Genomic DNA, 27,696 nt, shown 5'->3' with positions numbered 1-27,696 from the left:
TGAATACAGTACTGAACATTGACAGTAACCAGTAACTGTGTGAATACAGTACTGAGGAGTGACAGTAACCAGTAACTTTGTGAATACAGTACTGAGGAGTAACCAGTGACTGTGTGAATACAGTACTGAACATTGACAGTAACCAGTACCTGTGTGAATACAGTACTGAGGAGTGACAGTAACCAGTACCTGTGTGTATACAGTACTGAGGAGTGACAGTAACCAGTAACTGTGTGAATACAGTACTGAACATTGACAGTAACCAGTAACTTTGTGAATACAGTACTGAACATTGACAGTAACCAGTACCTGTGTGAATACAGTACTGAGGAGTGACAGTAACCAGTAACTGTGTGAATACAGTACTGAGGAGTAACCAGTGACTGTGTGAATACAGTACTGAGGAGTGACAGTCTGTCTGTCTGTCTGTCTGTCTGTCTGTCTGTCTGTCTGTCTGTCTGTCTGTCTGTCTGTCTGTCTGTCTGTCCCCCACAGCGAGGCGACTCAGTGCATCACTCTCTACTCACGGCAAGGCACCAATGACACCATCGAGGAGGTGGAGGACGAACAGGACCAGGGGGAGGACAGGCAGAACGAACTCTTGGGACCCTCACAACCGGAGGCAGAGAGTGCTGAGGGAAGCCCCTGGTGGAGTGGTGGTGGTGGAGTGACCACCGAGGAGGAGGAGAGGGACCAAGGACAGTGGGATTCATGGGGGACTCCAGGCCCAAGGGAGGTCCCCTCCTTCAGGGTAGACGGTCCAACTTCGACCCTCCTGGCCCTTCGATCAGGGTCCCAGGACTGTACCACTGACAGTGACGATGGGGGTGTCCGGCAAGAGTACCGGAACACAGAGGAGCGAGACCGGGCGGGTCAGCTGGACACTTCGGACACTGACGTGCCTTCCAGCTACAACAAGGTTGGTTCTCTATGTCCCTTGTCACTCTGAGCCGGTTTCCATTCTAGATTTATTCCTTCTAGGGAGTTTTTCCTGGCCCCTGCTTTCACTTCTGCTTTGCTTTCTTTTTGGGGTCGTGCCGGGTTACTGTAAAACACTTTGTGACAACTGCTCATGTTAAAACGGCTTTATAAAATACATTTGATTGATTGATTGATAATTTGATTGCTCACACGATAGCCCTTGGTAATTGTATAATGAAAAGTGTAAACTAAATGAATTATTATTATTTTTTGTCATGAAGTCGGTGAGCTTCGACCGGCTGGAGGTGAGTGAGGATGACAGCGACAGGGACGATAAGAGGATGATGGCGATGACCCCAGACACCAGCCGGTCTAACTATCTGGACGACCCCTTGCTGCCCTCGCTGACCACTGAGCTGACCGCCAGCGAACTGCTGCTTAACAAGTAAGTGGACGAGACACACTGATGTCTAATTCTAGTTATGTAGATCTAATCTACAGAGTGGAATTGAGTCCCAAACCTTATTTGTTGAACTGTGGAACATCTTGGTGGGTTAACACATTCTGCAGCATATCTAAAATGTCCTTATTAATGTCCTTAGTGGTAATGACCTCCCATCTCATCTGATCCATACTGCAAATCATCTCTTTTCTGTGACAAACTTTTTTTTAAATATATATTAAAGGGTTTATTTTAATTATTGACCAGAGACATACAATACCAGATGGTTCAGCTAAGACCAGAGACATACAGTACCAGATGGTTCAGCTAAGACCAGAGACATACAGTACCAGATGGTTCAGCTAAGACCAGAGACATACAGTACCAGATGGTTCAGCTAAGACCAGAGACGTACAGTACCAGATGGTTCAGCTAAGACCAGAGACATACAGTACCAGATGGTTCAGCTAAGACCAGAGACGTACAGTACCAGATGGTTCAGCTAAGACCAGAGACATACAGTACCAGATGGTTCAGCTAAGACCAGAGACATACAGTACCAGATGGATCAGCTAAGACCAGAGACATACAGTACCAGATGGTTCAGCTAAGACCAGAGACATACAGTACCAGATGGTACAGCTAAGACCAGAGACATACAGTACCAGATGGTTCAGCTAAGACCAGAGACATACAGTACCAGATGGTTCAGCTAAGACCAGAGACATACAGTACCAGATGGTTCAGCTAAGACCAGAGACATACAGTACCAGATGGTTCAGCTAAGACCAGAGACATACAGTACCAGATGGTTCAGCTAAGACCAGAGACATACAGTACCAGATGGTTCAGCTAAGACCAGAGACATACAGTACCAGATGGTACAGCTAAGACCAGAGACATACAGTACCATATGGTTCAGCTAAGACCAGAGACATACAGTACCAGATGGTTCAGCTAAGACCAGAGACATACAGTACCAGATGGTTCAGCTAAGACCAGAGACATACAGTACCAGATGGTTCAGCTAAGACCAGAGACATACAGTACCAGATGGTTCAGCTAAGACCAGAGACATACAGTACCAGATGGTTCAGCTAAGACCAGAGACATACAGTACCAGATGGTTCAGCTAAGACCAGAGACATACAGTACCAGATGGTTCAGCTAAGACCAGAGACATACAGTACCAGATGGTTCAGCTAAGACCAGAGACATACAGTACCAGATGGATCAGCTAAGACCAGAGACATACAGTACCAGATGGTTCAGCTAAGACCAGAGACATACAGTACCAGATGGTACAGCTAAGACCAGAGACATACAGTACCAGATGGTTCAGCTAAGACCAGAGACATACAGTACCAGATGGTTCAGCTAAGACCAGAGACATACAGTACCAGATGGTTCAGCTAAGACCAGAGACATACAGTACCAGATGGTTCAGCTAAGACCAGAGACATACAGTACCAGATGGTTCAGCTAAGACCAGAGACATACAGTACCAGATGGTTCAGCTAAGACCAGAGACATACAGTACCAGATGGTTCAGCTAAGACCAGAGACATACAGTACCAGATGGTTCAGCTAAGACCAGAGACATACAGTACCAGATGGATCAGCTAAGACCAGAGACATACAGTACCAGATGGTTCAGCTAAGACCAGAGACATACAGTACCAGATGGTTCAGCTAAGACCAGAGACATACAGTACCAGATGGTACAGCTAAGACCAGAGACATACAATACCAGATGGTTCAGCTAAGACCAGAGACGTACAGTACCAGATGGTACAGCTAAGACCAGAGACATACAGTACCAGATGGTTCAGCTAAGACCAGAGACGTACAGTACCAGATGGTTCAGCTAAGACCAGAGACGTACAGTACCAGATGGTTCAGCTAAGACCAGAGACGTACAGTACCAGATGGTTCAGCTAAGACCAGAGACGTACAGTACCAGATGGTTCAGCTAAGACCAGAGACGTACAGTACCAGATGGTTCAGCTAAGACCAGAGACGTACAGTACCAGATGGTTCAGCTAAGACCAGAGACGTACAGTACCAGATGGTTCAGCTAAGACCAGAGACGTACAGTACCAGATGGTTCAGCTAAGACCAGAGACGTACAGTACCAGATGGTTCAGCTAAGACCAGAGACGTACAGTACCAGATGGTTCAGCTAAGACCAGAGACATACAGTACCAGATGGTACAGCTAAGACCAGAGACGTACAGTACCAGATGGTTCAGCTAAGACCAGAGACATACAGTACTAGATGGTTCAGCTAAGACCAGAGACATACAGTACCAGATGGTTCAGCTAAGACCAGAGACATACAGTACCAGATGGTACAGCTAAGACCAGAGACATACAGTACCAAATGGATCAGCTAAGACCAGAGACATACAGTACCAGATGGTTCAGCTAAGACCAGAGACATACAGTACCAGATGGTTCAGCTAAGACCAGAGACATACAGTACCAGATGGTACAGCTAAGACCAGAGACATACAGTACCAGATGGTTCAGCTAAGACCAGAGACATACAATACCAGATGGTTCAGCTAAGACCAGAGACATACAGTACCAGATGGTTCAGCTAAGACCAGAGACATACAGTACCAGATGGTTCAGCTAAGACCAGAGACGTACAGTACCAGATGGTTCAGCTAAGACCAGAGACGTACAGTACCAGATGGTTCAGCTAAGACCAGAGACATACAGTACCAGATGGTTCAGCTAAGACCAGAGACGTACAGTACCAGATGGTTCAGCTAAGACCAGAGACATACAGTACCAGATGGTTCAGCTAAGACCAGAGACATACAGTACCAGATGGATCAGCTAAGACCAGAGACATACAGTACCAGATGGTTCAGCTAAGACCAGAGACATACAGTACCAGATGGTACAGCTAAGACCAGAGACATACAGTACCAGATGGTTCAGCTAAGACCAGAGACATACAGTACCAGATGGTTCAGCTAAGACCAGAGACATACAGTACCAGATGGTTCAGCTAAGACCAGAGACATACAGTACCAGATGGTTCAGCTAAGACCAGAGACATACAGTACCAGATGGTTCAGCTAAGACCAGAGACATACAGTACCAGATGGTTCAGCTAAGACCAGAGACATACAGTACCAGATGGTACAGCTAAGACCAGAGACATACAGTACCATATGGTTCAGCTAAGACCAGAGACATACAGTACCAGATGGTTCAGCTAAGACCAGAGACATACAGTACCAGATGGTTCAGCTAAGACCAGAGACATACAGTACCAGATGGTTCAGCTAAGACCAGAGACATACAGTACCAGATGGTTCAGCTAAGACCAGAGACATACAGTACCAGATGGTTCAGCTAAGACCAGAGACATACAGTACCAGATGGTTCAGCTAAGACCAGAGACATACAGTACCAGATGGTTCAGCTAAGACCAGAGACATACAGTACCAGATGGTTCAGCTAAGACCAGAGACATACAGTACCAGATGGTTCAGCTAAGACCAGAGACATACAGTACCAGATGGTTCAGCTAAGACCAGAGACATACAGTACCAGATGGATCAGCTAAGACCAGAGACATACAGTACCAGATGGTTCAGCTAAGACCAGAGACATACAGTACCAGATGGTACAGCTAAGACCAGAGACATACAGTACCAGATGGTACAGCTAAGACCAGAGACATACAGTACCAGATGGTTCAGCTAAGACCAGAGACATACAGTACCAGATGGTTCAGCTAAGACCAGAGACATACAGTACCAGATGGTTCAGCTAAGACCAGAGACATACAGTACCAGATGGTTCAGCTAAGACCAGAGACATACAGTACCAGATGGTTCAGCTAAGACCAGAGACATACAGTACCAGATGGTTCAGCTAAGACCAGAGACATACAGTACCAGATGGATCAGCTAAGACCAGAGACATACAGTACCAGATGGTTCAGCTAAGACCAGAGACATACAGTACCAGATGGTTCAGCTAAGACCAGAGACATACAGTACCAGATGGTACAGCTAAGACCAGAGACATACAATACCAGATGGTTCAGCTAAGACCAGAGACGTACAGTACCAGATGGTACAGCTAAGACCAGAGACGTACAGTACCAGATGGTTCAGCTAAGACCAGAGACGTACAGTACCAGATGGTTCAGCTAAGACCAGAGACGTACAGTACCAGATGGTTCAGCTAAGACCAGAGACGTTCAGTACCAGATGGTTCAGCTAAGACCAGAGACGTACAGTACCAGATGGTTCAGCTAAGACCAGAGACGTACAGTACCAGATGGTTCAGCTAAGACCAGAGACGTACAGTACCAGATGGTTCAGCTAAGACCAGAGACATACAGTACCAGATGGTTCAGCTAAGACCAGAGACGTACAGTACCAGATGGTTCAGCTAAGACCAGAGACGTACAGTACCAGATGGTTCAGCTAAGACCAGAGACGTACAGTACCAGATGGTTCAGCTAAGACCAGAGACGTACAGTACCAGATGGTACAGCTAAGACCAGAGACGTACAGTACCAGATGGTTCAGCTAAGACCAGAGACATACAGTACTAGATGGTTCAGCTAAGACCAGAGACATACAGTACCAGATGGTTCAGCTAAGACCAGAGACATACAGTACCAGATGGTACAGCTAAGACCAGAGACATACAGTACCAGATGGATCAGCTAAGACCAGAGACATACAGTACCAGATGGTTCAGCTAAGACCAGAGACATACAGTACCAGATGGTTACAGCTAAGACCAGAGACATACAGTACCAGATGGTACAGCTAAGACCAGAGACATACAGTACCAGATGGTTCAGCTAAGACCAGAGACATACAGTACCAGATGGTTCAGCTAAGACCAGAGACATACAGTACCAGATGGTTCAGCTAAGACCAGAGACATACAGTACCAGATGGTTCAGCTAAGACCAGAGACATACAGTACCAGATGGTACAGCTAAGACCAGAGACATACAGTACCAGATGGTACAGCTAAGACCAGAGACATACAGTACCATATGGTTCAGCTAAGACCAGAGACATACAATACCAGATGGTTCAGCTAAGACCAGAGACATACAGTACCAGATGGTACAGCTAAGACCAGAGACATACAGTACCAGATGGTTCAGCTAAGACCAGAGACATACAGTACCAGATGGTTCAGCTAAGACCAGAGACGTACAGTACCAGATGGTTCAGCTAAGACCAGAGACGTACGGTACCAGATGGTTCAGCTAAGACCAGAGACGTACAGTACCAGATGGTTCAGCTAAGACCAGAGACGTACAGTACCAGATGGTTCAGCTAAGACCAGAGACGTACAGTACCAGATGGTTCAGCTAAGACCAGAGACGTACAGTACCAGATGGTTCAGCTAAGACCAGAGATGTACAGTACCAGATGGTACAGCTAAGACCAGACACATACAGTACCAGATGGATCAGCTAAGACCAGAGACGTACAGTACCAGATGGTTCAGCTAAGACCAGAGACATACAGTACCAGATGGTACAGCTAAGACCAGAGACATACAGTACCAGATGGTTCAGCTAAGACCAGAGACATACAGTACCAGATGGTACAGCTAAGACCAGAGACATACAGTACCAGATGGATCAGCTAAGACCAGAGACATACAGTACCAGATGGTTCAGCTAAGACCAGAGACATACAGTACCAGATGGTTCAGCTAAGACCAGAGACATACAGTACCAGATGGTTCAGCTAAGACCAGAGACATACAGTACCAGATGGTTCAGCTAAGACCAGAGACATACAGTACCAGATGGTTCAGCTAAGACCAGAGACATACAGTACCAGATGGTTCAGCTAAGACCAGAGACGTACAGTACCAGATGGTTCAGCTAAGACCAGAGACATACAGTACCAGATGGTTCAGCTAAGACCAGAGACATACAGTATCATATGGTTCAGCTAAGACCAGAGACATACAGTTCCAGATGGTTCAGCTAAGACCAGAGACATACAGTTCCAGATGGTTCAGCTAAGACCAGAGACATACAGTACCAGATGGTTCAGCTAAGACCAGAGACATACAGTTCCAGATGGTTCAGCTAAGACCAGAGACATACAGTTCCAGATGGTTCAGCTAAGAACAGAGACATACAGTACCAGATGGTTCAGCTAAGACCAGAGACATACAGTACCAGATGGTTCAGCTAAGACCAGAGACATACAGTACCAGATTGTTCAGCTAAGACCAGAGACATACAGTACCAGATGGTACAGCTAAGACCAGAGACATACTGTACCAGATGGTTCAGCTAAGACCAGAGACATACAGTACCAGATGGTACAGCTAAGACCAGAGACATACAGTACCAGATGGATCAGCTAAGACCAGAGACATACAGTACCAGATGGTTCAGCTAAGACCAGAGACATACAATACCAGATGGTTCAGCTAAGACCAGAGACATACAGTACCAGATGGTTCAGCTAAGACCAGAGACATACTGTACCAGATGGTTCAGCTAAGACCAGAGACATACAGTACCAGATGGTTCAGCTAAGACCAGAGACATACAGTACCAGATGGTTCAGCTAAGACCAGAGACATACAGTACCAGATGGTTCAGCTAAGACCAGAGACATACAGTACCAGATGGTTCAGCTAAGACCAGAGACATACAGTACCAGATGGTTCAGCTAAGACCAGAGACATACAGTACCAGATGGTTCAGCTAAGACCAGAGACATACAGTACCAGATGGTTCAGCTAAGACCAGAGACATACAGTACCAGATGGTTCAGCTAAGACCAGAGACATACAGTACCAGATGGTTCAGCTAAGACCAGAGACATACAGTACCAGATGGTTCAGCTAAGACCAGAGACATACAGTACCAGATGGATCAGCTAAGACCAGAGACATACAGTACCAGATGGTTCAGCTAAGACCAGAGACATACAGTACCAGATGGTACAGCTAAGACCAGAGACATACAGTACCAGATGGTTCAGCTAAGACCAGAGACATACAATACCAGATGGTTCAGCTAAGACCAGAGACATACAGTACCAGATGGTTCAGCTAAGACCAGAGACATACAGTACCAGATGGTTCAGCTAAGACCAGAGACATACAGTACCAGATGGTTCAGCTAAGACCAGAGACATACAGTACCAGATGGTTCAGCTAAGACCAGAGACATACAGTACCAGATGGTTCAGCTAAGACCAGAGACATACAGTACCAGATGGTTCAGCTAAGACCAGAGACATACAGTACCAGATGGTTCAGCTAAGACCAGAGACATACAGTACCAGATGGTTCAGCTAAGACCCCCCCCCCCCCGCCCTCTCTCCCCCCCACCCTCTCTCTCCCCCCCCCGCCCTCTCCCCCACGCTCCCCCCCCCCCGCCCTCTCTCCCCTTCCATCAGGATGTTCCATGATGAGGAGTTAAAGCGGTCGGAGCGGTTCTATGTGGACCAGCCCCTGGCGCTCCAGCTGGTCTATGCCCTGTATAACATGCTGATGACCCACTCTGAGATGGTGTGTTACCTAGTCATCATCCTCAACAACATGCTGTCAGCCTCCTGTATCACCCTGGTCCTCCCCATCCTCATCTTCCTCTGGGCCATGCTGTCGGTACCTAGACCCAGTAAGAGGTTCTGGATGACCGCCATCGTTTATACCGAGGTAATGTAGCGCTGCATCCCAAACCAGTACCCTATTCCCTATTTAGTACACTACTTTTAGCCAGGGGTCCAATTTGGGACACAGGCCTAGATAATAATGTATACTGCAATATGCGACATAGAACTACTGCACTTTAAACACATTACACTGCTATAGTCTATGACAGACGTTGGTCCCACGGCCGAGTTAGAGGTTTTGGAAGACCTTCATTGTACACTGGGGATGCTATGCTATGGGATGTTATGCTATGGGATGCTATGCTATGGGATGCTATGGGATGTTAAGCTATGGGATGCTATGCTATGGGATGTTATGCTATGGGACGCTATGCTATGGAATGCTATGCTATGGGATGCTATACTATGGGATGCTATGCTATGGGATGCTATACTATGGGATGCTATGCTATGGGATGCTATGCTATGGGATACTATGCTATGGGATGCTATGCTATGGGATGCTATGCTATGGGACGCTATGCTATGGGATGCTATACTATGGGATGCTATACTATGGGATGCTATGCTATGGGATGCTATGCTATGGGATGCTATGTTATATAGAAGTATTAATTTAATATAATGTAAATGCAGGTACTTTCTATGATTGTTTACAGGTATTACAGTCCTTTAGATGAATATGTATTGTCTATGACCCTACACAATGAGTGACTCTAAATTAACACAAAGATCATGATACTCATCTCTAAGGAAGCCCCTGAAGAAAAATACAATCTTTCTGGTGATATAATCCCAGATATAATCTCAGACTATTTACATTTTACATTTGACATTTTAGTCATTCAGCAGACGCTCTTATTCAGAGTGATTTACAGTCATTGCATTAATCTGAAGAACAGTCAGTTCATTAATCTGAAGAACAGTCAGTCATTAATCTGAAGAACAGTCAGTTCATTAATCTTAAGAACAGTTAGTTTATTAATCTGAAGAACAGTCAGTTTATTAATCTGAAGAACAGTCAGTCATTAATCTGAAGAACAGTCAGTTCATTAATCTGAAGAACAGTCAGTTCATTAATCTGAAGAACAGTCACTTCATTCATCTGAAGAACAGTCAGTTCATTAATCTGAAGAACAGTCAGTCATTAATCTGAAGAACAGTCAGTTCATTAATCTGAAGAACAGTCAGTTCATTAATCTAAAGAACAGTCAATTCATTAATCTGAAGAACAGTCAGTTCATTAATCTGAAGAACAGTCAGTCATTAATCTGAAGAACAGTCAGTTCATTAATCTGAAGAACAGTCAGTTCATTAATCTGAAGAACAGTCAGTTCATTCATCTGAAGAACAGTCAGTCATTAATCTGAAGAACAGTCAGTTCATTCATCTGAAGAACAGTCAGTTCATTCATCTGAAGAACAGTCAGTCATTAATCTGAAGAACAGTCAGTTCATTAATCTGAAGAACAGTCAGTTCATTAATCTGAAGAACAGTCAATTCATTCATCTGAAGAACAGTCAGTTCATTCATCTGAAGAACAGTCAATCCATTAATCTGAAGAACAGTCAATTCATTAATCTGAAGAACAGTCAGTTCATTAATCTGAAGAACAGTCAGTTCATTAATCTGAAGAACAGTCAGTTCATTAATCTGAAGAACAGTCAGTTCATTAATCTGAAGAACAGTCAGTTCATTAATCTGAAGAACAGTCACTTCATTCATCTGAAGAACAGTCAGTTCATTCATCTGAAGAACGGTCAGTCATTAATCTGAAGAACGGTCAGTCATTAATCTGAAGAACAGTCAGTTCATTAATCTGAAGAACAGTCAGTTCATTAATCTGAAGAACAGTCAATTCATTAATCTGAAGAACAGTCAATTCATTAATCTGAAGAACAGTCAGTCATTAATCTGAAGAACAGTCAGTTCATTCATCTGAAGAACAGTCAGTTCATTCATCTGAAGAACAGTCAGTCATTAATCTGAAGAACAGTCAGTTCATTCATCTCAAGAACAGTCAGTCATTAATCTGAAGAACAGTCAGTTCATTAATCTGAAGAACAGTCAGTTCATTAATCTGAAGAACAGTCAGTTCATTAATCTGAAGAACAGTCAATTCATTCATCTGAAGAACAGTCAGTTCATTCATCTGAAGAACAGTCAATCCATTCATCTGAAGAACAGTCAGTCCATTAATCTGAAGAACAGTCAGTCATTAATCTGAAGAACAGTCAGTCATTAATCTGAAGAACAGTCGGTGCATTAATCTGAAGAACAGTCAGTCCATTCATCTGAAGAACAGTCAGTCCATTAATCTGAAGAACAGTCGGTGCATTAATCTGAAGAACAGTCGGTGCATTAATCTGAAGAACAGTCGGTGCATTAATCTGAAGAACAGTCAGTCCATTCATCTGAAGAACAGTCGGTGCATTAATCTGAAGAACAGTCAATCCATTCATCTGAAGAACAGTCAGTTCATTCATTCATCTGTCCCGTGTAGCTCAGTTGGTAGAGCATGGCGCTTGCAATGCCAGGGTTGTGGGTTCGATTCCCACGGGGGGCCAGTACAAAAAAAGTATGAATGTATGTACTTGTAAGTCGCTCTGGATAAGAGCGTCTGCTAAATGACTTAAATGTAAATGTAATGTAACAGTCGGTGCATTAATCTGAAGAACAGTCAATCCATTCATCTGAAGAACAGGCAGTCCATTCATCTGAAGAACAGTCAATCCATTCATCTGAAGAACAGTCAGTCCATTCATCTGAAGAACAGTCGGTGCATTAATCTGAAGAACAGTCAGTCCATTCATCTGAAGAACAGTCAGTCCATTCATCTGAAGAACAGTCAGTCCATTCATCTGAAGTGTTTTTGCTTATTTTTTACCGTTTTTTTAACTTGGCAAGTCAATTAAGAACAAATCCTTATTTACAATACTAAGAGACAAAAGGCCTCCTGCGGGGACGGGTGGCTGGTATTAAAAATAAAAATGTAGGACAAAACACACCACGAGAAGAGAGATACCACAACATTACATAAAGAGAGACCTAAGAAAACAACACAGCATGGTAGCAACACATGACAACACAGCATGGTAGCAGCACAAACATGGTACAAACATTGTTAGGACAGACAACAGCACAAAGGGCAAGAAGGTAGAGACAACAATACATCACACAAAGCAACACAAAGCAGCCACAACTGTCAGTAAGAGAGTCCATGAGTGAGTCTTTGAATGTCGAGATGGAGTTCAAACAGTCCAGTGTTTTTTAACAGCTCATTCCAGTCGCTACCTTCAACGAACTGAAAAGACGAACGATCCAGGGATGTGGGTGCTTTGGGGACTTTTAACAGAATGTGACTGGCAGAATGGTGGTTGTATGTGGAGGATGAGGGTTGCAGTAGGTATGTCAGATAGGGGGAAGTGAGGCCTAAGAGGGTTTTGTAAATTAACATCAACCAGTGGCTTTGTGCCGGGTATACAGAGATGAGGAGTTTACAGTTTAGGAATGACGAGAGCACCCTTACCTGCCGATCTATAAATTACGTCTCCGTAATCTAGCATGGGTAAGATGGTCATCTGAATCAGGGTTAGTTTGGCAGCTGGGGTGAAAGAGGAGTGATTACGATAGAGGAAACCAAGTCTAGATTTAACCTTAGCCTGCAGCTTTGATGTATGCTGAGAGAAGGACGGTGTACCGGACGGTGGGGGGGGCAGACTTCTTACGGAACCACATGACCTTTGTCTTGAGGTGTTCAGAACAAGGTTAAGGGCAGAGAAAGCTTGTTGGACACTAAGAAAGCTTTGTTGTAGAGCGTTTAACACAAAATCCAGGGAGGGGCCAGCTGAGTATAAGACTGTATCATCTGCATATAAATGGATGAGAGAGCTTCCTACTGCCAGAGCTATGTTGTTGATGTAAATTGAGAAGAGCGTGGGGCCTAGGATCGAGCCTTGGGGTACTCCCTTGTCTCAGAGACACCAATACTCCTTAGCCGACCCATAAGAATGGAATGGTCTGCCGTATCAAAAGCTTAAAAATAGCAGCACAACATTGTGTAAAATCAAGGGCAGTGGTGACATAATTTAGGACCTTTAAGGTTATACCCCATAATGACAAAGTGAAAACATGTTTTTCGAAATTTGTGAAATGTTTTATGTTAATGAAATACAGAAATACACTATATATACAAAGGTATGTGGACACACCTTCAAATTAGTGGATTCAGCTATTTCAGCCATACCCATTGCTGACAGGTGTATAAAATCGAGCACACAGCCATGCAATCTCCATAGACAAACATTGCCAGTAGAATGGCCGTACTGAAGAGCTCAGTGACTTTCAACGTGGCACCGTCATAGGATGCCATTTTTCCAACAAGTCAGTTCGTCAAATTTCTGCTCTGCTAGAGCTGCCCCCGGTCAACTGTAAATTTGCCTTGAGGCAAATGTTTTGGCCTGGATTCTGTGTCATTGGGAATCCTACGTGTCGGAATTGTTGTTTGATGTTACATTCTGACACTGATTAAAACGTCTGACTGATGCCAGGCCAGAATTAAACATACGTATTCTCATACAATAACTGTAATACATTAAAGAGGTCAGTGGAGAAAGAACAAGGTCACTGTCATTGGCGAACGTTCAACAAATGTGATCTAATGAAGTGGGATATTCGTCAAATCTGTTTTGTTTTGTAACAGTATAAATAAGTTATGGATATCTTTGGCTGTTTTTATAATATAATATTTAGTATAATATTATAATATATAATATTATATAATATAATATTTAAAAATAGTCCTTTTCGGGGTTTCGCAAAAATGAGTGCAGAATGCTAACTCCCGTTCGTGTAAGCTGGTAGCATAGCTAGTTATATGCAAACCTGCGATGGTACTTTTTACAAGTGTAATACAGTTGATAATGACATCAACATGTATTGGGGTTGACCTCCATACCGTTATAATCTGATTTTTACCTCAACATAGTGTGAAAGACGCATAGAAACAGTAGCCTAAAATGTAGGCACATTTTTCTGGGGGGGGGGGCAATCAGGACATTCTGAATCTTTCCCTCGGAGAGGGGGGGGGGGGACGTGTGTTGCCATGGCGTTTCCATTGTTTCAGTGAAATTCGATGGGATCTCTTTACTGCCTCTATATTATTGTCGGGTTTCGTTTGCATGTCTTCTCTTCTAGGTCGCCATCGTCATCAAGTATTTCTTCCAGTTTGGCTTCTTTCCCTTCAACCAGAACCCGAAGGTGAACGGGAATAAACCCTACCACCCTCCCAACATCATCGGAGTGGAGAAGAAAGACGGATACGTCGTCTACGACCTCATACAGCTTCTGGCTCTCTTCTTCCACAGGTCCATCCTGAAGGTACGGCTGATCTAGGATCAGGTCTTCATTATCCACAGCTCTGTGATGATCTAGGATCAGGTCTTCATTATCCACAGCTCTGGGCTGATCTAGGATCAGGTTTTCATTATCCACAGCTCTGGGCTGATCTAGGATCAGGTCTTCATTATCCACAGCTCTGTGCTGATCTAGGATCAGGTCTTCATTATCCACAGCTCTGGGCTGATCTAGGATCAAGTCTTCATTATCCACAGCTCTGTGCTGATCTAGGATCAGGTCTTCATTATCCACAGCTCTGTGCTGATCTAGGATCAGGTCTTCATTATCCACAGCTCTGGGCCTGTAATTCATAAAGCGTTTCAGAGAAAGAGTGCTGATCTAGGACCAGGATCAAATGGGGCGTATTGTATGAGTGATCATACTAAACTGGGAATTTGGTTAACTGATCAAGATCAATATGATAGAACTGTTATTGTCAAATAGGTATTACTTACATCTCTCGGTCTCAGATCGTAATACAATGTGATTGTTTTGTTTCATACTCTATTGGTACCCTACCTTTCCTCTACACTCTCCCGTCGTAGTGTCATGGTCTCTGGGACGAAGACGACCGTAAGGACACCAAGAAGGAGATCCTTCGCCAGGACACCGAGTCGAAGGAAGACGAGAAGGAGAGGGACGCCACTCCCGTGCCGTCCAACCCCCGCGAGAGGAAGGGGTCGATACAGACCCTCAGGTCTATGAATCTGGGCGTGGGCACCTCCGTGGACTCTGTACACGTCCCCGTGCACTACCTCCAGCAACAGCAGCAGACCTACCAGAGAAGGAAGAGCTCCAGTGCAGGGTCTCATATCTCCCACCAGTCAGTCCACTCTGTACGCTCCAAGAGAGGTAAGGACACATTCTTTACTTGGCTACTTTATATTTACATTCTACATGTTAGTCATTTAGCAGACGCTCTTATCCAGAGCGACTTAGTGAGTGTCTTCCATTTTCATATTTCTTCGTGGGAATCGAACCCACAACCCTGGCATTGCAAGTGCCATGCACTCTATACTTTACTTTACGTGGCTACTTACTGTACTTTACGTGGCTACTTACTGTACTTTACATGGCTACTTACTGTACTTTACGTGGCTACTTACTGTACTTTACGTGGCTACTTACTGTACTTTACGTGGCTACTTACTGTACTTTAATGTATGTGGCTACTTACTGTACATTACGTGGCTACTTACTGTACTTTACGTGGCTACTTACTGTACATTACGTGGCTACTTACTGTACTTTACGTGGCTACTTACTGTACTTTACGTGGCTACTTACTGTACTTTAATGTATGTGGCTACTTACTGTACTTTACGTGGCTACTTACTGTACTTTACGTGGCTACTTACTGTACTTTACGTGGCTACTTACTGTACTTTAATGTATGTGGCTACTTACTGTACATTACGTGGCTACTTACTGTACTTTACGTGGCTACTTACTGTACATTACGTGGCTACTTACTGTACTTTACGTGGCTACTTACTGTACTTTACGTGGCTACTTACTGTACTTTAATGTATGTGGCTACTTACTGTACATTACGTGGCTACTTACTGTACTTTACGTGGCTACTTACTGTACATTACGTGGCTACTTACTGTACATTACGTGGCTACTTACTGTACTTTACGTGGCTACTTACTGTACATTACGTGGCTACTTACTGTACTTTACGTGGCTACTTACTGTACATTACGTGGCTACTTACTGTACCTTACTTTACTTGACTACTTACTGTACTTTACTTTACTTGACTACTTACTGTACTTTACTTGGCTACTTAATTTACTTGGCTACTTAATGTACTTTACTTTACTTTGCTAGGCTACTTAGTTTACTGTACTTTACTTGGCTACTTACTGTACTTTACTTGCCTACTTACTTATTTTACTTAGCTAATTAGCCACTTACTTTACAATAGGAATGGGGCCTCGCTCAATACATTTAGAGATGTAAGCTCTTTAAATCTAGCCTTTAGCTCGTTGACATGCGTTGCCATGGTTTCCCCAGGTAGCACCAACTCCAGGAACAGTAGCCGTAGAGATTGGAGTGAGGTGTCAGTGCAGCAGAAGACCAAGAAACAGCTGATCATGGAGAAACTCAAAGAACAGATGATAAAAGCCAAGACCTTCACTATCAAGAGGTGGGCTTTGTTGATTGATTGATTTATTTATTAAATGGCTATTTGTCATAAAATGTACCTAACATAATATTCTTGTACATTTGTTTTGTATTCTCTCCAGGATCATGAAGGTGTACCTGCCCATCCGTCAGTTCTTCTACAACCTGGTCCATCCAGAGTACAGCGCTTTGACAGACGTCTATGTCCTCATGTTCCTGGCCGACACCGTCGACTTCATCATCATCGTCTTCGGTTTTTCTGCTTTTGGGGTACGTATGTGTAGCTAGTCTCTTTACATTTGACATGATCTTCTCATCCCGTCAGAAACAGTCAGCAGGGTCCTGTGTGCCTCAGTCGGTAACCATGTGGTCTTAGCAACACCAAAGTTATGGGTTCAATTCCCGCAGGGATCACATATTAAAAATTTGACATTAATTACTTCTTCTTCTCCTCAGAAACACTCAACGGGAGCCGACTTCACGTCGTCTCTGTCGGAGGACCAGGTTCCCGGAGCCTTCCTGGTGATGGTTCTGATCCAGTTTGGGACCATGGTGGTGGACCGGGCCCTGTACCTCAAGAAGACAGTGCTGGGGAAGGTCATCTTCCAGGTGGTCCTGGTGTTCGGGATTCACTTCTGGATGTTCTTCATCCTCCCCGGACTCTCTGATAGGTAAATACTCACCTTGTGATGTTCATTGGTTAATTGGTTAATTAGTTCATTAGTTATGGGATCCACTTCTGGATGTTCTTCATCCTGCCCGGACTCTCTGAGAGGTAAATACTCACCTTGTGATGTTCATTGGTTAATTGGTTAATTAGTTATGGGATCCACTTCTGGATGTTCTTCATCCTGCCCAGGACTCTGAGGTAACAACCATGCCTAACACTTCCTATAAACACCCTCTTCATAATGCATTATAATCACATCTATAAGGCTTTATATGCTAATGGTCATAGTCTATTTCTGGCTGTTCTTCATCCTGCCTGGAGTTGCTGAGAAATAGACTTCTCTCCTTTCTGTGTTGATTAGTTCATTCATCTGATATCAATTCATTTGATTGATTGAATTAGTTAATTTGTAAACATATCCAGTTTTTTCAGATCTGCATGAGTCTCTATGGGGCTTGTGATCGATTAAGGATGTGTCATTAGTAACTGTGTTTATCATTAGTAACCGTGTTTAGCATTAGTAACCGTGTTCAGCATTAGTAACCGTGTTTATCATTAGTAACTGTGTTTATCATTAGTAACTGTGTTTATCATTAGTAACCGTGTTCAGCATTAGTAACCGTGTTTATCATTAGTAACCGTGTTTATCATTAGTAACCGTGTTTATCATTAGTAACCGTGTTTATCATTAGTAACTGTGTTTATCATTAGTAACCGTGTTTATCATTAGTAACAGTGTTTATCATTAGTAACAGTGTTTTTCATTAGTAACCGTGTTCAGCATTAGTAACCGTGTTTAGCATTAGTAACCGTGTTTATCATTAGTAACCGTGTTTATCATTAGTAACCGTGTTTATCATTAGTAACCGTGTTTATCATTAGTAACCGTGTTTATCATTAGTAACCGTGTTCAGCATTAGTAACCGTGTTTATCATTAGTAACAGTGTTTATCATTAGTAACCGTGTTTATCATTAGTAACCGTGTTTATCATTAGTAACCGTGTTCAGCATTAGTAACCGTGTTTATCATTAGTAACCGTGTTTATCATTAGTAACCGTGTTTATCATTAGTAACCGTGTTTATCATTAGTAACCGTGTTTAGCATTAGTAACCGTGTTTATCATTAGTAACCGTGTTTATCATTAGTAACCGTGTTCAGCATTAGTAACCGTGTTTATCATTAGTAACCGTGTTTATCATTAGTAACTGTGTTTATCATTAGTAACCGTGTTCAGCATTAGTAACTGTGTTTATCATTAGTAACCGTGTTTAGCATTAGTAACCGTGTTTTTCATTAGTAACCGTGTTCAGCATTAGTAACCGTGTTTATCATTAGTAACCATGTTTATCATTAGTAACCGTGTTTATCATTAGTAACCGTGTTTATCATTAGTAACCGTGTTTATCATTAGTAACCGTGTTTATCATTAGTAACCGTGTTTATCATTAGTAACCGTGTTTATCATTAGTAACTGTGTTTATCATTAGTAACCGTGTTTATCATTAGTAACAGTGTTTATCATTAGTAACAGTGTTTTTCATTAGTAACCGTGTTCAGCATTAGTAACCGTGTTTAGCATTAGTAACCGTGTTTATCATTAGTAACCGTGTTTATCATTAGTAACCGTGTTTATCATTAGTAACCGTGTTTATCATTAGTAACCGTGTTTATCATTAGTAACCGTGTTCAGCATTAGTAACCGTGTTTATCATTAGTAACAGTGTTTATCATTAGTAACCGTGTTTATCATTAGTAACCGTGTTTATCATTAGTAACCGTGTTTATCATTAGTAACCGTGTTCAGCATTAGTAACCGTGTTTATCATTAGTAACCGTGTTTATCATTAGTAACCGTGTTTATCATTAGTAACCGTGTTTAGCATTAGTAACCGTGTTTAGCATTAGTAACCGTGTTTATCATTAGTAACCGTGTTTATCATTAGTAACCGTGTTCAGCATTAGTAACCGTGTTTATCATTAGTAACCGTGTTTATCATTAGTAACTGTGTTTATCATTAGTAACCGTGTTCAGCATTAGTAACTGTGTTTATCATTAGTAACCGTGTTTTTCATTAGTAACCGTGTTCAGCATTAGTAACCGTGTTTATCATTAGTAACCATGTTTATCATTAGTAACCGTGTTTATCATTAGTAACCGTGTTTATCATTAGTAACCGTGTTTATCATTAGTAACTGTGTTTATCATTAGTAACCGTGTTTATCATTAGTAACCATGTTTAGCATTAGTAACCGTGTTTATCATTAGTAACCGTGTTTATCATTAGTAACCGTGTTGAGCATTAGTAACCGTGTTTTTCATTAGTAACCGTGTTCAGCATTAGTAACCGTGTTCAGCATTAGTAACCGTGTTCAGCATTAGTTACCGTGTTTATCAGGGTTTGTACCTCTGTCCACTTTGCAGGCGTTTCAATGAGAACACAGTAGCCAAGCTGTGGTACTTTATCAAGTGTATCTACTTTGGGCTGTCAGCCTATCAGATCCGCTGTGGCTACCCCACCAGGGTCCTGGGTAACTGCCTCACCAAGAGCTACAACTACACCAACCTCTTCCTGTTTCAAGGGTGAGTTGGGACACGGTAGGATGTATGTAGTAAGACATTCAACTCATATATTCAAGTCACATTCAACATACAGTGACTTGGGGAAAATATTCAGACACCTTTTTAAATGTTTTTTACATTTTTATTTCACCTTTATTTAACCAGGTAGGCCAGTTGAGAACAAGTTCTCATTTGCAACTGCGACCTGGCCAAGATAAAGCAAAGCAGTGCGACAAAAACAATACAGATTTACACATGGAATAAACAAACATACAGTCAATAACACAATAATAATACAGTAGAAAAATCTATATAGAGTGTGTGCAAATGAGGTAGGATAAGAGAGGTAAGAGAAGTCGAGGATCGGTAGGATGGTCAGTTTTACGAGGATATGTTGAGAGAAGAGAGTCGACCTGAGAATTTAACCCTGTGGTACCCCCATAGAGACTGCCAGAGGTCCGGACAACAGGCCCTCCGATTTGACACACTGAACTCTATCGGAGAAGTAGTTGGTGAACCAGGCGAGGCAGTCATTTGAGAAACCAAGGCTGTTGAGTCTGCCGATAAGAATGTTTTTGTTACGTTACAGTTAAAATCTACACACAATACCCCATAATGACAAAGCGAAAACATATTTTTTGAAATTATTTCAAATTTAGGAAAACATTTAAAACAGAAACACCTTATTTACATAAGTATTCAGACCCTTTGCTATGAGACTCGAAATGTAGATCCGGTGCATCCTGTTTCCATTGATCATCCTTGATGTTTCTACAACTTGATTAGAGTCCACCTGTGGTAAATTCAATTGATTGGACATGATTTGGAAAAGCACACACCTGTCTATATAAGGTCCCACAGTTGACAGTGTATGTCAGAGTGAAAACCAAGCCTTCAGATCAAAATCGAGGCACAGATCTGGGGAAGGGTACCAAAACATTTCTGCAGCATTGAAGGTCCTGCAGAACACAGTGGCCTCCGTCATTCTTAAATGGAAGAAGATTGGAACCAATCAAGACTCTTCCTAGAGCTGGCCGCCCGGCCAAACTGAGAAATCGGGGGAGAAGGGCCTTGGTCAGGGAGGTGAACAAGAACCCAATGGTCACTCTGACAGAGCTCCAGAGGCCCTTTGTGGAGATGGGAGAACCTTCCAGAAGGAAAACCATCTCTGCAGCACTCCACCAATCAGGCCTTTATGGTAGAGTGGCCAGACGGAAGCCACTATTCAGTAAAAGGCACATGACAGCCTGCTTGGAGTTTGCCAAAAGGCACCTAAAGGACTCTCAGACCATGAGAAACAAGATTCTCTGGTCTGATGAAACCAAGATGGAACTTTTTGGCCTGCATGCCAAGAGTCACATCTGGAGGAAACCTGGCACCATCCCTAAGGTGAAGCATGGTGGTGGCAGCATAAGGGTGTGGGGATGTTTTTCAGCGGCAGGGACTGGGAGACTAGTCAGGATCAATGGAAAGATGAACGGAGTAAATTACAGAGAGATCCTTGATGAAAACCTGCTCCAGAGCGCTCAGGACCTCAGACTGGGGCGAATGTTCACCTTCCAACAGGACAACGACCCTAAGCACACAGCCAAGACAACGCAGGAGTGGCTTTGGGACAAGTCTCTAAATGTCCTTGAGTGGCCCAGCCAGAGCCCGGACTTGAACCCGATTTAACATCTCTTGAGAGACCTGAACAGCTGTGCAGCGACGCTCCCTATCCAACCTGACAGAGCGTGAGAGGATCTGTGGAGAAGAATGGGAGAAATTCCACAAATACAGGTGTGCCAAACGTCATACCAAAGAAGACTCGAGGCTGTAATCGCTGCCAAAGGTGCTTCAACAAAGTACTGATTAATGGGTCTGAATACTGATGTAAATGTGATGTTTAAGTTTTTAAAAAAATTTAAGCATTTGCAAAATTTTCTACAAACCTGTTTTTGCTTTGTCATTATGGGTTATTGTGTGTTGATTGATAAGGGGGGGAAAAACAATTTCATCCATTTTAGAATAAGACTGTAACTTAAAACCTCTACCGCTTCTCTCTCCCGGATCCGGGATCCTCCTCATCAAAAAAGCTGACTAGCATAGCCTAGCCTAACGGGACAGGGATATCATATAATATAATTTTCATGAAATCACAAGTCCAATACAGCAAATGAAAGATAAACATCTTGTGAATCCAGCCATCATTTCCGATTTTTAAAATGTTTTACAGCGAAAACACAATATGTATTTCTATTAGCTAACCACAATAGCCAAACACACAACCGCATATTTTCACCATGTTTCCACCGCATAGGTAGCTTTCACAAAACCAACAAAATAGAGATAAACTGAGTCACTAACCAAGAAACAACTTCATCAGATGACAGTCTTATAACATGTTATACAATACATTTATGTTTTGTTCGAAAATGTGCATATTTGAGGTATAAATCATAGTTTTACATTGCAGCCACCATCAAAAATAGCACCAAAGCAGCCAGAATAATTACAGAGAGCAACGTGAAATAGATAAATACTCATCATGAAACATTTATGAAAAATACATGGTGTACAGCAAATGAAAGACAAACATCTTGTGAATCCAGCCAATATTTCCGATTTTTTAAGTATTTTACAGCGAAAACACAATATAGAATTATATTAGCTTACCACAATAGCCAAACACACAAACGCATTTATTCACCGCAAAGGTAGCTTTCGCAAAAACCAGCAAAAGATATAAAATGAATCACTAACCTTTGGACAACTTCATCAGATGACAGTCTTATAACATCATGTTATACAATACATTTATGTTTTGTTCGAAAATGTGCATATTTATAGCTACAAATCCTGTTTATACATTGTGAATACGTAACGATTCACCAGAATCTCCGGAGATATTTTGGACACTCACCTAATCTGACCAAAGAACTCATCATAAACTTTACATAAAAATACTTGTTGTATGGCAAATGAAAGATACACTGGTTCTTAATGCAACCGCTGTGTTAGATTTTTAAAAATAACTTTACCATAACATACAGCTTGCGTTATTGTGAGACAGCACTCACCAACACGGCGGAGAATAGGAGTCAACATTTTACACAGAAATACGAAATAACATCATAAATGTTTTCTTACTTTTGCTGAGCTTCCATCAGAATGTTGTACAAGGAGTCCTTGGTCCAGAATAAATCGTTGTTTGGTTTTAGAATGTCCATTTCTTCTGTCGAATTCGCGCCACAATGCTAGCCAAGGTTGCTAACATTCCCATCCTCTCTTGGCGCAAAGAACGGAAAACTCCAAAAGTCCCAATAAACGTTGAATAAACTGATAAAACTCGGTTGAAAAAACCTACTTTATGATGTTATTATCATATGTATCAAATAAAATCAGAGCCGGAGATATTCGCCGTGTATACCGAACGCTTTTCAGAAGACAATGTCGAGCTCCCCGCGTGCCTTCGAAGACAAAGAAAATACCGGACCTGTCACTCCAAAAGCTCTTATTCGACCTCAGATCAAGCTAGACACCCCATTCCACCTTCCACTGCCTGTTGACATCTAGTGGAAGGCGTATGAAGTGCATACATATCGATAAATAAAAGCCAGTTGAATAGGCAGGCCCTGAAACAGAGCCTCGTTTTCAGATTTTTCACTTCCCGTATGGAAGTTTGCTGCCAAATGAGTTCTGTTTTACTCACAGATATAATTCAAACAGTTTTAGAAACGTCACAGTGTTTTCTATCCAATAGTAATAATAATATGCATATTGTATGATCTAGAATAGAGTACGAGGCAGTTTAATTTGGGCACGATTTTTTCCAAAGTGAAAACAGCGCCCCCCTATTGACAAGAAGTTAACAAAATGATGATAAAGAGGTTGAATGCACTGAATATCACTGTTGCACAATGTGCAAGTCTCAAATTGTACACCAGGGTTGTAGTACTCGAGTCCAGGGCTCGTAACTTGACTCCAACTTGACCAGTAGTCACAAATTCTCTCTCCCTTGCATAATTCAACATGCTATATATATGAGAAATAGGCTGTGAATTGAGTGTCCTAACCCCAGTGTTCCCCTTCCAGGTTCCGTCTGATCCCGTTCCTGTCTGAGTTGCGTGCGGTGATGGACTGGGTCTGGACCGACACCTCTCTGTCTTTATCCTCTTGGATCTGTATGGAAGACATCTACGCTCACATCTTCGTCCTCAAGTGCTGGAGGGAGTCAGAGAGGGTAGGTTGTGTATCCTCCACACATCTCGACTTTTCCCATATGTTGTTGTGTTACGGATGGAATTTCAGATGGATTAAATTGGTTTTTTTTTTTTGTCACTTGCCTACACACAATACCCCATAATGTCAAAGTGAAATTATGTTTATAGACATTTTTACAAATGAATTAAAAATGAAAAGCTGAAATGTCTTAGGTCAATTAGTATTCAACCCCTTTGTTATGGCAAGCCTAAATAAGTTCAGGAGGTACCCTCAGTCCATAACTATAGACCTCCTCCCCTCTCCAGTGGTACCCTCAGTCCATAACTATAGTCCTCTCCTCTCCAGTGGTACCCTCAGTCCATAACTATAGTCCTCCTCTCCCCCCCTCCCCTCCAGAGATACCCTCAGTCCATAACTATAGTCCTCTCCTCTCCTCTCCAGTGGGTATCCTCAGTCCATAACTATAGCCCTCCTCCCCTCTCCAGTGGTACCCTCAGTCCATAACTATAGTCCTCTCCTCTCCTCTCCAGTGGTACCCTCAGTCCATAACTATAGTCCTCCTCTCCCCCCTCCCCTCCAGAGATACCCTCAGTCCATAACTATAGTCCTCTCCTCTCCTCTCCAGTGGGTATCCTCAGTCCATAACTATAGCCCTCCTCCCCTCTCCAGTGGTACCCTCAGTCCATAACTATAGTCCTCTCCTCTCCTCTCCAGTGGTACCCTCAGTCCATAACTATAGTCCTCCTCTCCTCTCCAGTGGTACCATCAGTCCATAACTATAGTCCTCTCCTCTCCTCTCCAGTGGTACCATCAGTCCATAACTATAGTCCTCCTCTCCAGTGGTACCCTCAGTCCATAACTATAGTCCTCCTCTCCTCTCCAGTGGTATCCTCAGTCCATAACTATAGTCCTCCCCTCCAGTGGTACCCTCAGTCCATAACTATAGTCCTCCTCTCCTCTCCAGTGGTATCCTCAGTCCATAACTATAGTCCTCTCCTCTCCAGAGGTACCCTCAGTCCATAACTATAGTCCTCCTCTCCTCTCCAGAGATACCCTCAGTCCATAACTATAGACCTCCTCTCCTCTCCAGTGGTACCCTCAGTCCATAACTATAGTCCTCCTCTCCTCTCCAGTGGTACCCTCAGTCCATAACTATAGTCCTCCTCTCCCCCTCTCCTCCAGAGGTACCCTCAGTCCATAACTATAGTCCTCCTCTCCTCTCCAGTGGTACCCTCAGTCCATAACTATAGTCCTCCTCTCCTCTCCAGAGATACCCTCAGTCCATAACTATAGTCCTCCTCTCCTCTCCAGAGATACCCTCAGTCCATAACTATAGTCCTCCTCTCCCCCTCTCCTCCAGAGGTACCCTCAGTCCATAACTATAGTCCTCCTCTCCCCCTCTCCTCCAGAGGTACCCTCAGTCCATAACTATAGTCCTGCTCTCCCCCTCTCCTCCAGAGATACCCTCAGTCCATAACTATAGTCCTCCTGTCCAACCTTTCCTCCAGAGATACCCCCAGCCGCGGGGCCAAGCGAAGAAGCCGGTGGTGAAGTATGGGATGGGAGGGATGATCGTCATGCTTCTGATCTGTATCATCTGGTTCCCTCTACTCTTCATGTCTCTGATCAAGTCTGTGGTGGGGGTGGTCAACAGACCACTGGACGTCTCCTTCTCCATCACCCTGGCCGGGTTCCAGGTACTGTAACAGCTCAGAACTAAGGCTCCACTACTGATGGGTCCATCAGTTGATCGGGGTCAGTCAGTCAGACAGTTTTGTCCTGGCGATTATATCTCTACGTTATGTCTTCCAGCCGATCTTCACTATGAGTGCTCAGCAGAACCAGCTCAGAGAAGTCTCCAAACATGACATCCATGGCACCTTCATGAGGTCATACCAGTCCTATCCTGTAAGTACACGGTTACAAGTAATTTATGTGACTACTATGTGTGTGTTTGTCTCACTGAGTTGGTAGCCAAGCATAGGACAAATCTCCTTAGTAACAGAGGGACAATATTCTCATCCCTCCTGTCCTCCCCCGAAACAGGAAGCGATGCAGTGGCTGGAGTACTACATGCCAGAGGACCTGACCATAGCTGAGTTGGAGGGCAGCTCTAACAGTCTGTGGACCATCAGTCCTCCCAGTAGAACTAACATCATGGAGATGCTCAGCTCCAAGGAACAGTTCCCCATCACAGTAGCTTGGTCTATCCAACGGTAAGAACAGTTCCCCATCACTGTAGCTTGGTCTATCCAACGGTAAGGACAGTTCCCCATCACTGTAGCTTGGTCTATCCAACGGTAAGAACAGTTCCCCATCACTGTAGCTTGGTCTATCCAACGGTAAGAACAGTTCCCCATCACTGTAGCTTGGTCTATCCAACGGTAAGAACAGTTCCCCATCACTGTAGCTTGGTCTATCCAACAGTAAGAACAGTTCCCCATCACTGTAGCTTGGTCTATCCAACGGTAAGGACAGTTCCCCATCACTGTAGCTTGGTCTATCCAACGGTAAGAACAGTTCCCCATCACTGTAGCTTGGTCTATCCAACGGTAAGAACAGTTCCCCATCACTGTAGCTTGGTCTATCCAACGGTAAGAACAGTTCCCCCATCACTGTAGCTTGGTCTATCCAACGGTAAGAACAGTTCCCCATCACTGTAGCTTGGTTTATCCAACGGTAAGAACAGTTCCCCCATCACTGTAGCTTGGTCTATCCAACGGTAAGAACAGTTCCCCATCACTGTATCTTGGTCTATCCAACGGTAAGAACAGTTCCCGTTACTGTATCTTGGTCTATCCAACGGTAAGAACAGTTCCCGTTACTGTAGCTTGGTCTATCCAACGGTAAGAACAGTTCCCCCATCACTGTATCTTGGTCTATCCAACGGTAAGAACAGTTCCCGTTACTGTAGCTTGGTCTATCCAACGGTAAGAACAGTTCCCCCATCACTGTAGCTTGGTCTATCCAACAGTAAGAACAGTCCCCCATCACTGTAGCTTGGTCTATCCAACGGTAAGAACAGCTCCCCATCACTGTAGCTTGGTCTATCCAACGGTAAGAACAGCTCCCCATCACTGTAGCTTGGTCTATCCAACGGTAAGAACAGTTCCCCATCACTGTAGCTTGGTCTATCCAACGGTAAGAACAGTTCCCCATCACTGTAGCTTGGTTTATCCAACGGTAAGAACAGTTCCCCCATCACTGTAGCTTGGTCTATCCAACGGTAAGAACAGTTCCCCATCACTGTATCTTGGTCTATCCAACGGTAAGAACAGTTCCCGTTACTGTATCTTGGTCTATCCAACGGTAAGAACAGTTCCCGTTACTGTAGCTTGGTCTATCCAACGGTAAGAACAGTTCCCCCATCACTGTATCTTGGTCTATCCAACGGTAAGAACAGTTCCCGTTACTGTAGCTTGGTCTATCCAACGGTAAGAACAGTTCCCCCATCACTGTAGCTTGGTCTATCCAACGGTAAGAACAGTCCCCCATCACTGTAGCTTGGTCTATCCAACGGTAAGAACAGCTCCCCATCACTGTAGCTTGGTCTATCCAACGGTAAGAACAGCTCCCCATCACTGTAGCTTGGTCTATCCAACGGTAAGAACAGTTCCCCATCACTGTAGCTTGGTCTATCCAACGGTAAGAACAGTTCCCCATCACTGTAGCTTGGTCTATCCAACGGTAAGGACAGTTCCCCATCACTGTAGCTTGG

General features: G+C 43.4%; 1 protein-coding gene across 1 annotated transcript in view; it reads left to right on the top strand.

The window, feature by feature from the left end:
• Nucleotides 1–27,696, top strand: part of LOC120039812 (piezo-type mechanosensitive ion channel component 2-like) — a 175,871-nt gene that overhangs the window by 137,175 nt on the left and 11,000 nt on the right. Inside the window, 14 exon segments of the mRNA XM_038985183.1 lie at nt 496–629; nt 792–919; nt 1,203–1,366; nt 8,797–9,055; nt 14,209–14,391; nt 14,955–15,261; nt 16,432–16,564; nt 16,665–16,812; nt 16,999–17,213; nt 19,638–19,796; nt 23,850–23,997; nt 25,487–25,675; nt 25,791–25,886; nt 26,025–26,194. Of these exon segments, the coding sequence (XP_038841111.1) occupies nt 496–629; nt 792–919; nt 1,203–1,366; nt 8,797–9,055; nt 14,209–14,391; nt 14,955–15,261; nt 16,432–16,564; nt 16,665–16,812; nt 16,999–17,213; nt 19,638–19,796; nt 23,850–23,997; nt 25,487–25,675; nt 25,791–25,886; nt 26,025–26,194 (2,433 nt within the window).

The sequence above is a fragment of the Salvelinus namaycush genome, unplaced genomic scaffold (assembly GCF_016432855.1).
Source record: "Salvelinus namaycush isolate Seneca unplaced genomic scaffold, SaNama_1.0 Scaffold301, whole genome shotgun sequence".
NCBI classification, from domain to species: domain Eukaryota; kingdom Metazoa; phylum Chordata; class Actinopteri; order Salmoniformes; family Salmonidae; genus Salvelinus; species Salvelinus namaycush.
Note: the sequence above shows the minus strand (reverse complement) of the source record. Positions and strands in the feature narration are given on the sequence as shown.